Source organism: Brienomyrus brachyistius, chromosome 4, assembly GCF_023856365.1.
Source record: "Brienomyrus brachyistius isolate T26 chromosome 4, BBRACH_0.4, whole genome shotgun sequence".
Classification (NCBI taxonomy): Eukaryota; Metazoa; Chordata; class Actinopteri; order Osteoglossiformes; family Mormyridae; genus Brienomyrus; species Brienomyrus brachyistius.
Genome location: NC_064536.1, coordinates 7932203 through 7948870, shown reverse-complemented (window position 1 = coordinate 7948870; position 16668 = coordinate 7932203). Strand labels below are relative to the sequence as shown.

The 16668-nt window shown below is 45.5% G+C and overlaps 2 protein-coding genes across 2 annotated transcripts; both read left to right on the top strand.

Annotated features, from left to right (window-relative positions):
* Nucleotides 1–515: 515 nt before the first annotated feature.
* Nucleotides 516–4826, top strand: e2f5 (E2F transcription factor 5). The gene is made up of 9 exons (XM_049010652.1): nt 516–661; nt 1248–1357; nt 1478–1641; nt 1933–1974; nt 2349–2413; nt 2688–2955; nt 3369–3443; nt 3569–3607; nt 3684–4826. The coding sequence occupies exons 1-9, from the start codon at nt 536–538 to the stop codon at nt 3791–3793; spliced, it is 999 nt and encodes a 332-aa protein (XP_048866609.1). The 5' UTR covers nt 516–535; the 3' UTR covers nt 3794–4826.
* Nucleotides 4827–7401: 2575 nt separating this feature from the next.
* LOC125740014 (carbonic anhydrase-like) lies at nt 7402–14955 on the top strand. The gene is made up of 7 exons (XM_049010653.1): nt 7402–7710; nt 8048–8245; nt 9481–9599; nt 9716–9808; nt 10176–10238; nt 10858–11013; nt 14787–14955. The coding sequence occupies exons 1-7, from the start codon at nt 7677–7679 to the stop codon at nt 14904–14906; spliced, it is 783 nt and encodes a 260-aa protein (XP_048866610.1). The 5' UTR covers nt 7402–7676; the 3' UTR covers nt 14907–14955.
* The last annotated feature ends 1713 nt before the right edge of the window (nt 14956–16668 follow it).

Below are 16668 nucleotides of genomic sequence, written 5' to 3'. Positions count from 1 at the left end.
TTATGTAAGGAGCTATTGTGAACAAAAAAAAAAAAGTTAATGGTGTCTATCAGGTCGTCCGGAATCGGGGATGTTTCGTGCTTTGTGAAATGGAGGAGTTCCGGGCTTCACGGCCAAAATGCAAAATAAAAATAAATTCTGTAATCAAAAGCAGTCCGATGGTCAGAAAATGTAATAAAATCCTTGGTGGGCATTTAATACATTTGAAATATATAAATATAGATGGGTACGTAAGAAACAAAAACTTACGTTCTTTGTTCCGAAGTAGAAGTAAAGTTTATCCCAGGCTGATCCTCTCAAGTTTCTCCATGCAAACTAATTACGGGCTTGAGCCAAAGATGTGCGAAGGTCCGTGGGCAGGAGGCAGGTGCGCCGGTCGCTTAGGCGACGGTAATCCAACGTCACTTCCTGCGATTTAAAAACCTCGCACGGGGGCCGGTGGGGTGGCCGAAGTGTGGGTTCGGTCCTCTCTGGATGGGATCGCGGTGAACAGTGTGTAGGGGAGAGGAGGCGACCTGAGGTGGCTCTCGCCGTCATGGCCGGAGCTTTGAGCTGTGTTCCGGTCGGAACGAGTCGCCACGAGAAAAGTTTGGGTTTGCTCACCATCAAGTTCGTGTCGCTGCTGCAGGAGGCGGAGGGCGGCGTGCTGGACCTCAAAGCGGTGCGTCCCGGCTTTCCGCACCTCCCAGACAAAGAAGCCGACCCGTTTCAGCACCGATACCGTAAACCGTGCATGGAGTTCGGGCGCCGTTTTCTGGTTCGAATATGAAATCACATTTTCTGCCGCGTTCAGTAAAGGTGTGGAAGTGATCCAGGTTCTCTTGCGCTTCCAGCCTGGATAATGCTGATGTTTCCAGGTTCAGAAATGGGTGTGTTACAGCGGCGTTTTCATTCCTGTCTTATACTAAAGCTGCAAACACAGTTCGCAGCATGGCGATGCCGTTTTCCTTTTTTTGTTTCGTAACACGTGCAATATTGAATGGTTGTCTATTTAACATGATTTTACAAGTGTCCCCAGAAGCTCAGCCGCTACTTTTGTTCCAGCGGGACCCCATGCATCAGAAAACGTACATTTTGCAGATTCGTGTGTTCTGACACGTGGTGCACAAAGTGTTGTTCTTTGTGGCTTTCCTTAAGGTGGCCTCCCCACTGTGATTTCGTAACTGAATTTCCTCATAGTTTTGTGAGTTGAAGGACCCGCCTCCATTCAGAGCCCCGATCGAAGTGGCAGGTCTTTGTTTTGACAGGCTGCCGATACCCTGGCTGTGAGGCAGAAGAGGAGGATTTATGACATCACCAATGTTCTCGAGGGAGTCGGACTCATTGAGAAGAAGACCAAGAATATTATCCAGTGGAAGTAAGGCATTGGGGGGGTGAAAGGTTTACTTTGGGAATGTGCGCCTCCCAGGTTGTAGGTCTTCATCGATACTGCAAATGAAGCCTTCCGACTTTGGATTTTCTCATCCTGCTCTTGCAGGGGTGAGAACTCCGGTTGCCACAGCAAAGAAGCCCTGGACCAGGTCGAGCTTCTGAAGGCTCAGGTTGCGGAGCTGGTCCTGAAGGAGGAGGAACTTGACAGTCAGAAATCATGGGTGCAACAGAGCATCAACTACCTGAGTGACGATCCTGTGAATAGCAAATATCCTTCCGAGGGGCCCAGAAACGCATGGCTGCTGGCTGGGCCCAGAAAGGCTCAGAACAGTGTCCTACAATTGAATTACTCAATCTGCACGAATGGATAATGACTTAATAGAGCATTTTGATGGGGAAAGGATTTCGCTTTCTAATGTAAACAGTGCATCTTTGAATATTAACTGTGTTCAAACACGACTGCAGACGGGGGTGTTGGTATAAGCCTGTGTTTACCTCATCTTCCCTGGACCAATATTTGGCTCAGAGGAACGCCGACAGTTTCCTTAACATTGCTCACATTTAAATATGTCACTCATGAGGACATGTGCAACGCCTTTAACGGTAAGTACACCTCAAGATGTTCAACTTCCTGGTCCACGTGCTTTCCCATCCACTGTTAAAGCAACTGCCCTCTTTGGTCTTGAGAGCAGTGGCAGCTGATTTAAACACCTAGACTCAAGATTTGCCTGACTGAGAGTGTCTAATGTGGCAGGAAGTTACTATTCAGAAGAATCGGTATTGCTGTTATCAGGGCCTTCATCATCTTGGGGGCCCAAATAAGGTCCCCCTGCAGGCCTGGAAGTCTAGATCATGACACGTTAGAAAAGTCTATGATTGATTTTCTTTTTTCCACACCTCTGGTTTTGTTGAACTTCCTGGGTGATCTTGTTTAGCTGTAGTATAATCAGTTTAAACCATTGTCTTTTGTGGGACAGGGGACACCTTGCTGGCTGTCATTGCACCATCTGGGACACAGTTGGAGGTCCCCATGCCAGAGATGGTATGTCGCAGTTCGTTCCAAATTCTCGTTCAGCAGATGGTCACAGTCTCTGGAGAGTCTCGCTGTAATACACTGCCTGCCTGCCTGTGTGTGTGTGTGCGCGTCTGTGTGTGCATTACTTTCCTCTGGTTTAATTTTGCAACCAGAACTCTACAAGTACAGTGATTCTGAAAGTCCCTGAGAAACAGTGGGCATTTTAAATTTGTAATTGACATAACGGAATTTTCCGGAATGTATTTCAGATGTTCTGACACAAATGGTTGTGTTGCCTCAGGGTCATAATGGCCAAAAGAAGTACCAGGTGAATCTGCGGAGTTCGTCGGCGCCCATCCATGTCATGCTGATCAACCGCGAGACGAGCTCCTCCAAGCCTGTGGTCTTCTCTGTCCCTCCCCCTGACGACATCTCCGCTGTTCCCACTCCTCCTGACACGCCAGCCAGCTTATTGAAATCTTCGGTGGATCTACGCACGGTGTCGGACCGCAAGGTCTCTCTGGCGGACCCCCAGCTCACAAGTGCTCCCGCAGCCGACGTGCATATCGGTGAGTGCACACCTGAGAGCGAAAAGGCCCCTCTGGGAGGGTGGCGTGTGGCTCAGCGGATTAGGACACCATGACTATGATCAGAAGGTCATCAGGTCAAATCCCACAGTCGGCAGAGCTATTTATACCTTTGTGTCCCTGAGCAAGGCCCTTAACCCCCAATTGCTCCAGGGATTGTCTTAGCCTGTTTTCTCAAAAATGTACATTGTTTTGCATTAAAGCACTTGCAAAAAAAAAATAAAAATTGTCATATTACTGACCTTTGACCTTGAGGTTGTTGGTCTCACATTAATGATTCAGTAGGACAGTTTTACAAATGACTTAGCTTGGCTGACTCCTAATGTTCTGAAGAGTGGCTCTGATGGGTGTGTTAAGTCCCCGTTTCACAATCCTGACATGTTCATGCTACCCAGACTGCACCCCCCAGTCTCCTGTATGCCCGCTGATGCCCGAACCCATGACCTGTGCTGGGGTTGTTGCAGAGACCGGTAAGGATAAATGCCAGTGTTTGTCTAAGCTCGGGGGCCGTGGGGAGCTCTTCAGTGTGTGTTAGTGGGTGGGGGGTTGGCTTTGAGTTCAGCGTGCATATGTAATTACTGAGCTTGCCCTGCAGGGGTCGCCGACCTGATAGATGAGTTAATGTCTTCAGATGGTGAGTCTGCTTCTTCCTGTCCTTCAGCATTTTCTCCTTCTCGCGGTTCTTCACTAACGACCTCTTCTTCACGCAGTGTTCCCTTTACTGCGGCTGTCTCCCGCACCGGCCGTGGATTACAACTTCAACCTGGATGATAACGAGGGCGTCTGCGATCTGTTCGACGTTCAGATTCTTAATTACTGAGATGAACCTGTGACAGAAGCTACCGTCAGCCTACCTCTGGCTCTCCCAGCATCCCTCTGTACCCCCCCCCCCCCCCCATCCCCATTTTTTCTGCCTTAATGCCACTGTTCCTCCTCCGAAGCCTGGTGTCACTGCCATGTATGTATCCTAACAACCCCAGTGCTGAGATGGGAGGCAAAATTCATTCAACTTGCTTAAAAGTTGGTTAAAAAGTGCCTAAGTGTTCAGGAAGCCCCAAACCCTGCATGAGGGCGGAGATTGGCTCCCTACCTGCTACCTGGAAGGGGATGTCTTGGTCAGTCTGGTTACTATGGCTTCAGTTTAACGCTCAGTACTCCCGGCCCCCTCGTCCTCACCGCCCTGTACTCGGGCTGCGGACTGTGCTTGGCACAGACTGGTAATTACCGAAACCAAAATGCCGGGAGCATAATATCGCACTGAATCTGTTTCGCCAACCTCAGGGCTCTTGTTACAGTAACAGGGTGAAAAGCCTTAAGCTATAATGCTGTTCTTGCAAGAATGTGGGAAACCCAGCTCCTAAGGTTCTTTGGAAGTGCTGTTTTTTTGTTGAACACCAGCTCGTATTTTTTTGGAGCTGTTTAAACATTAACTCTAAGCTTGGAACCCTAACCCTGTGTTCCGTGTGGTTTCACCTGAGCAGTGTTCGCTGCGCGATTTGAGCCATTGCGAATCAGTAAAGCAGCTTCCAGTGATTGTGGAAGACCCCCTGATCTGATTTGTAGTAAACATCAATGTTCTTCCTTAACCAAATGTTGACACTGCCCTATTTCACAGCTTATTTTAACAAATGGACATACTTCTGCTTGCTTAGGCTTAAGAAAAGGCGTACTTAAGTGTAGTTTCTGTCTGTTTAGCTCTGCTTTGCCTTGCAATGATGCGTCTCTAAATTCACTGACCAAATGGTGCCTTTTTTTCCCCCAACACTTCAATATTTTCTTAAGTTTTTTTTTCCCATTTGTATTTGCACATTTTTCTGTTGAACCAAAGTTTAATACAAAAAGCGTCCTGCTGACTTTGTGCTGTTGGTGTCTCTGTGGGCTGAAAGACCCGGAACCTTCTGCTGGTCGCGCTGTTCCGTCAAAGCCTCTGCCAGCCGTCGCCCGCACACGTGCTCTGTGGAATGCGCGGTTTCCAAAGCGTGCCATGACCAATGACTGCAGATTCATGGATCCACCGCATGGGAACCGAAACCTGCCCTTTCAAGACCGTGCTGATTTGTAAACGGCCCCTGGAAACCGTTCAGGTTAAAAGTACCATTCGCAAAATTCCCACAGCTCGGAGAAGGTGCGGCTCTGAAGAAGCACCCCCTCCAGCGGTTGGTGTGTGTGAGCCTGTCTGCCGGGCTTGGCAGACATCGCTGGCCTGCTTTACCCCTTTAATAAGGCACCTGCCGTATGGACTAGAGCCCGACTCTTTAATGTGTGTGCCAGTCGCCCGTCCTTTGCTACGCTGCGTGCAGTTGGTCACCTAAGTCCCTAAACAATTTTGCTTTTCCTTGGAAATAATTTCCCCCCAGCGTTTATTTCGTGGATTTAATTAAATTCCTTTCCATTTTTATTCTACCTTAATTCTTTTCAGTAATTTAGAGACTAGGCTACTTATAGCTACTTATGTGCATTGATCCTAATTTAGAAAAATTCGAATTTGGGATACTGGTTACGAATGAGATCCGCTCCATAATTATATCTTTAAATCGAATTTATGGCTAAGTCTGAACAATAATAGCACAAAACACAATATAGGCCTAGTACGTAATAACGCCGTAATATGAAAGTGACTACATACGGATTAGTACTGTACTTCGAGAAGACGAAGCTGCGCAATGTTTTCATGAGCATTACGAAATAATGCGTGCGTTCCTTATTACGAGCGATTGTATTTACCCGAATTTTTAATATATGTTTTATTGCAGAATGTTCGTAAGTAGGCGTTGTGCGTCTGTCGAATGTTCTTATCTCGCTTGTATTCAAAGCCCCATGGCGAAATGTCTAAAACGGTTCTATTTAGATTAACAAAACACATATTTCTGTTGGTTTTGTTGAATGGGATCTAGATCAGAAATTATTACAATACGTTTTTACTGTAATATGTTGTCAGGTATTTGTTTTTTCTGTTGTTACTTTTGTGTTGGCAAACAAAAGGTTCTGTTATTTCAATTACAGCATCAGCCCTCTTGAACAGTCATCACTGTTTGTGGGAAGTTGACATGTGGTATTTCAGGGTGTGTGTGACAGACTGGTTTGGCTTGAACTCGGATCGGACAGCCCTGGGGCACACTCCAAAAAAGCTCATCGTTCTCCCGCTCAAATGTAAACAGGTTTCATGCTATCTAAACTGCGAATTAGTTCAAAAAGTACTGGGAAACGTGTGAATGCGCTTCCTTCCCGAATAGGTTTATACAGAATAAGCCAGATTCTAAAATACAGAAACGATTTATTTACGATCTTTTTCTCTTCATATAACAAATAAATTTCCGCATGATGTCGCTACTGAGCTGGGTTTTTTTTCCGGATTCCGCTCATGTTACTAGTTTGTTAATATATTTACACTTTAATGTGTAAAAATATACCCTGAATATATTGAGGGCGGGAAAACCTCGGGAAACTCAGACTGGCATCAGGAAACTAAAATTTAAATTTAGTTTCACAAGCTTGAACAAAACATTCTATTATTAAATAAAATACAAAAATATACAAATGTGTTATAAATAATAAAGATACGGCTGTCTGCACAACTACTCTGAAGAATATAGTGAGAATTAAACTCATATTCAAAGGCTTGCATCAGCTAGCCATTACTATTGTACAAAATTTATTACCGCGTATAATTTTTATTTTCACGTCCACAGCAACTTGCAGAAGGTGTGTACATCTTCATTTGCGGTGAATGTACGAATTTATGATGCAGACAAATTTAATGGTGCACATTTTAGTCGCCAGAATACAATTTTGGGAAATTGCGGGGGGGAAAACGTGACCCGCAAAGGTGATTAGAAAGTGGATTTAGCAAGCAAATGTAGAAATGAGTGATGATGGACATGCTTTGCATTTAATACGGTGTTCGCACAGTTTCTAATAAAGTAAACATCGTTCGGGAAAGTCTGAATGTTGGGATGTTATATCATGAGGAGACGTTTGCATTGTATTGTAACTGTATTCCGGATGCAGGTGCATGTAATGTAAAGCACATGATTTGAGTTTCGTCTTCTTTGGCATGTAGCGGCCCCTTTAAAAGTGTATGGAGGGTCGCGACCAGCTACGCACAGAGTGCATTTTAACCTCCTTTCACTTCTATTTTGGAAACTGTAATTGCTGTAAATTTCTTTACATTTTTAAGGACTGCAGCAGAGCTGGCCGTCGTTCTGTCCTGTCTCATTATAAGTTGGCATGGTCCGATGATAAGCATTTTACACCGGAACCCACAGCCTGAGTATGCAATTTTTTCTGACAATGGTGAGAACGACCATTACAAATGAGACGGTGTAAACACGTCCCAGCAGCCAACACCATATAAGCACCAAGAAAGCAGATACTATTTTTACAGGAGAGCAAATAGACATAGACACACTCTTCTTCTCTCCTCGACTTGCCCTGAAGGAATTGTCCGTGAGGACAACTCTTTAAAAATCATCCCGATGGAGGAACTTGGCTTTGGGCAGCCCAAGGACTGATGTAACCCTTTTTAACTCCACCTGCGACCGCAGAAGATGACTGAGATCATGTGGCCAAACCCATCAGATTGCGATACATAGCAGCTGAGCGTATAAAAAGCGCGTCGCCGGTCCGCCGGGGTTGTCAGTCAGTCACAGAGCTGCTGCTTTTCCTCGGGGATTTAAGACTCATTAAGATCATATTTCATAAGTATGTCTCACAGTTGGGGATACGGTCCCAAAAATGGTGAGCTTTTCATATTATTATTATTATTATTATTATTATTATTATTATTATTATTATTATTATTATTTATTGCATTCGGACACCAGTTATCCAGTTATTCCAGGAATTGCAAGTATCATCAACATTTTCATGCATTAACTAACTGTCGTGTCTGTCTGTGTTGCTCATCCACTCGGTGTGTGCTTTTTGGTTCATATTTAACAGGGGGCAAAAAAGTCAAGCGATCTTTAAGGGGGAGAAATAGTATTAAAAAAAACTTGCTTGTGGAGCACAGCCACGTTGGATTGTTGCCGTAAAAAGCCGGCTTTTATATGGAGATTGCCGGCTTGTGTTGCAGGACCCGCCGAGTGGCACCATGAGTTTCCTATTGCCAAAGGTAACCGGCAGTCCCCCATCGACATCGTCCCCAGCCAGGCGCACCACGACCCGGGGCTGAAGCCGCTCAGCCTCCAGTACGACCCCAAGACCGCCGTAGACATTCTCAACAACGGGCATTCCTTCCAGGTGGACTTCGCTGATAGCGCTGACAGCTCAAGTGGGTCACCAAAGTGATACTTATGTTTTTTAAAAAAAGTTGCTATATTGTCATTTATGTATCATGCGTCGACCGATCATTTTTATTTGAGACTGATCAAAGCCACTCATACTTCTTAACCTACATCTAATATACATGTAGTTTAATATTTTTATACGCAGGGGCGCTTCTAGCTATCGAAAAGTTTTCCTGGGGCTTACCTTTCTTTTTTTGAAGGAAGATTGGTATCGGGGCTGAAATACTCGGGGGTATCGTTATAACCCCGAGTGATCGGACCTAACGACGCCCGTGCATATATATTTAATGTACATGTAGTTTTACCCTTGTCTTTGTTGGTAGTTAATAATTAACGGCTAGTTTTACTGCTGTTCATTGCGTTCCCACGGGTGACTGGCTAAGTCCTATCATTCCTTTAAAAGTCCAGCCAAAATAAATGTCAAACTGCATCAGCATTTTGCTTTGGGAGCCGCTTTGAATTAGTTGCTTCTTTTGGATTAATTCGGCTTGTTTTGCTCTTAGATTTCCATTTTCTTACAGTTATTATTTTTTGTCACTTATTTTGAAGAAACTAGGTAATGCTATTTTGTTTCACCAAAGTGTTATTACTGTTTGACTTCGCCGTAAGGGCACATCCAATGTATTTATAAAATTTGCAACATGGTAAACGGGCTTTGCCATCCTGACACACAGAGTTTTTTGGATAACTCAGAAGATGTAAGGGATAGTACCGCTCGGCAATTATGCCTGGGGGGACGAAGGGAACTAAAAGGCAGCGTTAACATCAGAGCGGCCCCCCAGCCCTGCCACTTCATACACGGCCTTATATTAACACACCTATCTAGGGAGTTCTGACAACGAGTCGTTACTAATTGCAAGCGCGTAAGAATTGAAGGAGGAGCCGCCATTGTCTGCTGGGTGACACTGAGCTTTCTCTCGCGTGCATGCGTGTGAGTGTGCGTGCGTGCATGTGCATGCGTGTGTGTGCATATGTGTGTGCATAGAAGTGAATGAGTGGCCCCCATAAGGATAGGTATACCCTACATGTGCGTGCGTGTGTGTGTGTATGTGTGTGTGCGTGCGGGTGCGTGTGTGTATGTGTGTGTGTGTGACTGTCTTTTGTGGACCTTTTGTGAACCCATGTGCCTGTGCCCAAGAATTTGGTAAGGGAGGGGGGGACCTGGCCCGGGGAGGGGGGCTATAAGGCCTGCTCTCATGCTGCATACTCTGACCTGCAGCTCTGAAGGGGGGACCTGTCTCTGGGACATACCGGCTCCGCCAGTTCCACTTCCACTGGGGGCCCAGTGATCACAAAGGATCTGAGCACACAGTGGCCGGGAAAAAGTACGCCTCTGAGGTAAGTTGGGGTTGCGCCCCCTTTATCCCTGAAAATGAAAGCAGGCAGATGGAAGGACGCCTCGCGAGGAACCAGTGCTGGTCCATGTCACCTCCCTACTGTCTCCTTATCTCCAGCTCCACCTGGTGCACTGGAACACCAAATACCCCAGCTTCGCGGATGCTGTCACCAAGCCTGACGGACTGGCTGTGGTGGGAGTCTTCCTCAAGGTATAATTATCATTATTGTTTTCATGACTTTTATGGTGACATATATCTTTATGAGCCTTTATGTTTTCTTTGTTCTCTTCAGTTAATTGCTTAACTAGTTCCTAACTAAAGGTGGGAAGACGCTGGTCTCAGAGATGTCAGACAGCGGGCGGCTGCCCGGCGCCCCGATGGGCGGACAGGGGCGTGGGAAGGCTGGCAGTGTTGTGTAAAGAATGCATGAGATGGAAAGATGGTTCAAGCGGTTGCCTTTTGATCACACTAACCGAAACCACGTCGTGTTCAGGCGCATCCGGTATCGCGTCGATCTAGAGAGAAGCTCGCGCTTGGGTGGAAATGCTGAGCAGGCATCTGTGTGTTTGTGTTTCAGATCGGTGCCCCCAACCAGCATCTCCAGAAAGTTCTGGATGCTCTGAGTGCCATCAGACTCAAGGTGAGGTTTCATAACCCCCCCCCCCCCCCATTACAAAAATGAGTCTTCTGAGGGCATGACCCTGCAGAAGAGCACCTAAGAAGAAGGTTCAGCGGTGTCTTAAAAGGCCATCATCACACTGTATAATTAAGTCATGCACTGTGCTGAACTTACATAGTTATGGTTTTGTGCAGAAACACTTTCTATGGACAGAGGTATTAACAGTTGATCTTTGTAGACATTTCTAATGGCGGTTACATTTCATAAGGTTTGTATCAGACTTATGCCACAGATAAAAACTGAGGTACATGCAGGCTCATGTAGGATGGCCTACTGTTAGGACGTCTCCATGACACTTGCTATTCCTGTTTTGTTTCTGTCAATCGGAGACCGTCATACAGGGGTGGAGGAGTGGGCTGACAACGAGGGTGGGGGTGGGGTCTGACGACAGGGGGAGTCCTCCTTGGTAAAATTTTCCAACCCGGGGGGGACGGAGGGCTCTTCGTAAATTGTTGCAAATTTTGCATGATCTCTTGTTATCGAAAGGGGCTCTGTGTAAAATTTGTACCCCCCCCGCCTCCTCTTCTAATGCCGCCAAGCATGTTTTGACTGGTACCTTTCTATCTGTCCTTGACATCAGAACAACCAGACCGCATTCTCCAACTTTGATCCCAAAATACTGCTTCCTGGCTCTCTGGACTTCTGGACCTATGAGGGGTCCTTGACCACGCCCCCCTTGTATGAGAGCGTCACATGGATCGTCCTGAAGGAGCCAATCACCGTGAGCTCCAGCCAGGTAAAGCGAATTCCTCAGCCCACGCACCTCCGCCTGAGTCCGTTGCGGTTTTGCGCGCTGGAGCTGTCAGTCGCTGTCGGATCTGGTTCCTTCACTCGTCACTCAACACCTCTGGAGTTCTGCCCGGGTTTAATTGTTTTCATTTGAGGTATTTCTGTCGTAATCTCAGCCACAACTGCACCAATAACGGCTGCATTACATGTCATCTACAACTTGGTGCTTGTTGAGAAATTCGATGTTTGACTGCGACAGTACTCAGTGGGTTGGATGTCAGTTCATGACAGGGGAATCTGGCCATTTCAAAAGATATGAATACCATAATAATTAAAAATAAACATCACAGCAAAACAGTCTGACAAATGGCTTAGTGACTGATCCTTTTGCATCACACCCCCAGGGTTGAGGATTTGTCCTGCGGTTGATTATCTCTCTCCGAGTCAGAACTCGGATAAAAATGTCATGAAAAATGTCACGTCCCGTTGGAAACACGCCTCCTTTCCAACGCGGAAGTTGGACATAATTTTCTTGTCCGAGTTTCCCCCGTGACGTCATTTCAACATGGCGACTTACACGGTCAACAGTAATTCTATTTCATAAATATTTAAAAATGTATATTTTATTAAATGTATTAATAGTTATAAATGTAATTGCACGTGTTCGATTTAGAGAATACCATATCGTGACCGTAAACAGATTCCTATCAGCGATATCAGATATTTACCAGACTTGTTAGTGTCTTTTGTTTGTTCGAAGTTTGTTTGCCTCTTGAAAAAAGAATGTCGCTCTGAATCTACTAAAACGTTATAAAGGTTTTCATGTGGATTGACCAGTTCTTATTTCTTGTTTGTTTGTCTCTCGGAAAAAAGAATCTCACTACAAATCTGCTAAAATATTAAGCAACAACACACAGCGGCGTGTTCACGGAGGCAGCCATGTTTGTCCCGAGATGTTGTAGCTCGAACGGGAGATTGTCGGACGTGATGCCACTCACCTCGGAATTTACGACTCCGGAGAGATAATCGAACGCACCACTGAATTTTGTCTCCACTCTGGGTGTGTGGAGTATGCATGTTCTCTCCATGTCGTGTGGGTCTTCTCCAGCTACTCCAGTATTCCCTTGCATTCCGAAGACATGCAGTTAGACTAACTGGTATCTCTAAATTGCTTGTTGTGTGTGTGTGTGTGTGTGTGTGTGCCCTGTGGTGGACTGGTGTCCCATTCAAAGTTGTACCCAAGTCTATCTTGTCTAAGGCAGGCTGACCAGACTAAGCGTATTGAACAGAGTTACTAAAACTGGAGGGCACGGACAAGTAGGGTGAGTGAAAACAAAATAGAGGACTGTGTGAGGGCTTTCAGTTGGAGGGAGACCTATTTTCAAATTGCGAGCTTTAGATATTTAAAAAATCATTGGAACGAATTATATTCCTACACACAGTATGTGGCGCTAACAAATTAAAATAATTCAAATGTGTAAAATAGACATGCACCATGTCAGTGTGTGTGGGAGGAGGGGATCAAGTCAAATATATCAGCCCTAGGGGGCCCCTGCTAGAAAGTAAGTTTGAATACCACTGGGCTAGAGGAGGGATTTACTACAGCAAACATCAAAGGCTGCTGCCTCTCGGGCTGTTTGTGTCACCAGCTACTCGCCACGTTTGGCTGCTTGGCCTGTTTCTGAAAAACAGGTTTTTTTTTCCCTGACGTTTGAAACCCATCCAGCAATTTCACCTTGACCTAACATGCAATTTCGTACTAATTGTTAGTCTGGGTTACATCACAGCAAGACTGACTCTTTTTTAACTACTGACCGCAGATATATAAAAAACAAAAAAACGAACAAAAAAGGAAACAGTCGGTAAATACAGTAATCTTTGACCGTAGAGTGCGGATCTGGATGAGAAGGGAATACGTGTCACGCTATTCCCCATGACTGTCTGGTTTCCAGTTCTGCTTTTGGCCTGACGTCTGTAACTGTCCCATGCAAAAAACCCTGCTATCGCACATCACATCTGAATACCTGCCGTAGGTGCTGCACAGAGACCGAACGGCCTGGTGGATTAGTCACAATCGCCGTGCTGAGTAATGGCATTGTCTTTTCATGCTTAGTTTTTATAAAAAGACAAGGTGATCACGCCCCTGCCAAAAGAGCCAAACACCATTTATTTAGGCCTATTTTATACCTTACAGTGTGGTTCAGATTTATTGTGTTAACCATGACGACGGCTTACGATTTACAGTGTTAAAAAAAACATGAAGGAATACAGAAGGCATCCAGTTATCCCTGAATATGAATTTCATTCGGAGTTTTAATAGTAAAAAATAAAGTCTCGGCCTCAACAGGAACAGTGTTGGGTAGTTCAGGTCCTGAAGCTACAAATCCAGACCAAGATTTTGTTTCTACCAACCCAGTTGAGTACTCAGTGACTGTGACTCTTCATGCATTCACTGACAGTCACATGTCTGTGGGCCCTTGAGCAAGGCCTTTAACGCCCAGCTCCAGGGGTGTCGCGCATTAGCCGACCCTGTGCTGTGACCTTCGAGCTGTGGAGAGCAAGCTGGGGTCAGTGAAGAGAAGCATTCCAGTGTACCTGTATCCCTACTCCTTCCAAGGTCAAATAAAGCATGTTTGTTTTGTTTTGCTGTTTCAACTCATTTGGTAGAAGCTAAGTCTTGGTCTGGATTTGCAGCTTCCGGAGCTGAAATTCCCAAACACTGAGCAGGAGATCGTGGAAGGAGCCGACTACTAACTTTAAGTTTGCAGGTAGAGCCATGAATCGGGGCCAGACAAGCATCTGAGAAGCTCTGTAGATGGTCTCTCTCAGGGCTCCTTGTGGGCTTGTATCTCCTGCTCGCTGGCAGGCGTGCAAACATCACAAGAGATAAGGTCTCAGTTTTCACACTTTGTCCGACGCTCCTGTTTCCTCAGAGTAGTACTCTAATAGCAGGTAGTCTGCTTACGCCACTTCAGAACGAATTTCTGACTTATCTCACAACTCGAGTGGGACTTTATCTTGATCGCTGATCTTTGTTTTTTTTTATTTGCTTGTGTTTGTTTAGCTATCATTTTATTACCCTTTTCATCCTGACTAGATCTGATAGCATGGATGTCCCATAAGGTGGAGAAAACATGACAGCTTAATGTAGAAGGCGTTACATCCGACACCTGCTATTAGCAGAGCTGCGTTTTAACCATCTGACTGACGCCGTCTGTTCTGTTCCTGTGTCCTGCACTCTCACGCACTTCCTTCCACGCACTTATCATGCATTCCTGTACGTACATTTTACACGCGGTAACACTGCTATGCGCACACGCACACACCGAGTGGCTGCAGAACCATAGCTAGATGACCGTAGGATGCTGGGACCGGGGATGAGGCTGGCGTGGGATGTGTTACCTCGTTCACCATAGGATGCAGCTGGGAAACTACCTGTTACTCTGTTTATTCCTGTCTCAAAGTGTTTTGTTGCCAGCTTGATATATGACGTGTAGAGTCATTCACTGAGCTGGTATGTCATTCTCACTGGTCGTAGTGCAAATGGAAATGAAAAATAAGTAAAAAAAAAATGGACTATAAATACTAAGACGTAAACAGACCTGCCATTTGATGACATGACATTAGACGGATAGGTGTGAGTGACCACCTGATTGGTGGGGAACAAACTGCCTCTTTGCCCCTCCTTCCTGCACTTTTTCCTCTGTGTCCAGAGGATCTCTTCCTTCCTTTCCCCTCCTCCTTTCTCCAGTCTTCACCCCGTTCCATCTCTCCCCGCAGATCGCAAACTTCCGGAGCCTTCACTCCAACGCCGAGGGAGAGCCATCCTGCTGCATGGTGGAGAATTTCCGCCCCCCCCAGCCCCTCAAGGGCCGCGTGGTCCGCGCCTCCTTCAAGTGAACACACCGTCTGCCACCAGCCTGACCTCCCCCCCCCGCTGCTCCCACCCCCCCCCCCCTCCCCCGACCCAGAAGTACACAAACTACTCAGCCTGTCCATTATAAGTAACAAAAAAAGCAAAACTAGTGTCACACTTGCTCGTCTTCATGATTCCCAGTCTGCAGACCAAGCTCCCCTTCTCGCTTCTCAGGGTCTTAGTTTTCAGAGCGAATGCTACTAGTTGGCATCAAATGGCAGCTTCGGTGAAGGAAATTGTAATGTGTGGATTGATTCTAAAATCATGCTCACTATCGCTTATGTCAGCTCGAGTTCTGTGGGGCTTCCTATGTAACACAGCTTGCTGCTCCGTGTGTTTGAAGCATAACTTTTGAAAATGCAAATGTATAGATTATATAGAGTACAGAAATATTTTTCATGTCGGTTTTTTGAAAATATTATAGTTTGTTTTTAAATAATGATGCTGATATTAAAGTCTTACCAAGTAACATTGTTGCACTGGGAGAGGAAGATTTCCAGTTTTGAGATGCTGGGAAAGCTGGGAGGATCAATCGGGTAAATAAAAGTATTTTAAGAAGACTGCTGTCTCCAGTGTGATTGGTTTTAGATATAAGTTTCAATATATGATCGCAGGAAACATGTAACACGATGAACAGTCACACTAAGTGGTAGAATTCCTCAGCTAGGACATTATCTATCTATCTATCTATCTATCTATCTATCTATCTATCTATCTGTCTGTCTGTCTGTCTGTCTGTCTGTCTGTCTGTCTGTCTGTCTGTCTGTCTGTCTGTCTGTCTGTCTGTCCGTCCGTCCGTCCGTCTAATTACAGAAACCAAACATTCTCATCCGATTCAAGTTCCATCTTATTAAACCTCAATCTCGAATGCTAACCCAAACTTTAGCTCCAACCCTAATGCTGATCCTATAACGCTACTCCACCATTTCTCCACTAAATGCACACAGCATGTGTCACCAATAACAATCCTGACGTTACTCGCACGGTCTCCACCCTCCCCCAAAGGTGTCTCCATAGAGACGGATACCTCTCCTTCTTACATTAACGCGAGTCGCTCGTCAGTCAGGATGCACCTGTTGCTTCTGGAAACTCCAGAATGAGTCACAGTCCGCTGTCCCAGAAGTGAAGTGCCCACGACAGGGGCATCGCCACAGAGACACAAACAGAACCCTGTTGCCATGAACTACTCACTTTATGTTCTCCCTGCCAGGGGCGAGTCACCATTAGATGTCTGTCCCCTTATCCAGTTCCGGGTCTGTTTATGCAATTATGCAAAACAAAAAAAATTTGCATGGCATGTGTGCATGCAGCTAACAAACCCATGAATTACTTCATCAATTCAATTCAAACTTTTTTATTTATTTATTTATTATAATTAATAAGGGATGAGAACTGAATTTTGGTTCAGTGTTTTGTTGTCAGCTCTTTTCACAAACATTTATTTAAGATCACAGTGTATGTTTACGCTCTGCCATTCCTCCCCATTCCAGTGACAGCACAGTAATATAGTTAGATGCTTGCAAAGATTCAGCTCTTTAAAATAGACCTAAATAAATGGCTTTTAGCAGAGGCCACTCTATGTTTTTTTTTTTTTTTAAATCTGCATCTTTAAATCCTGGTTTAATTCGGGTTTAATCCCGATCCTGTGGGCTACACTGGGAGGCTTCTAAGCTCAAAGTTTCTAAGACGGCAGTACACAAGATCAAGGTGAAGCAGGAGACACTGGCAATGACAAAACCCAGCCAG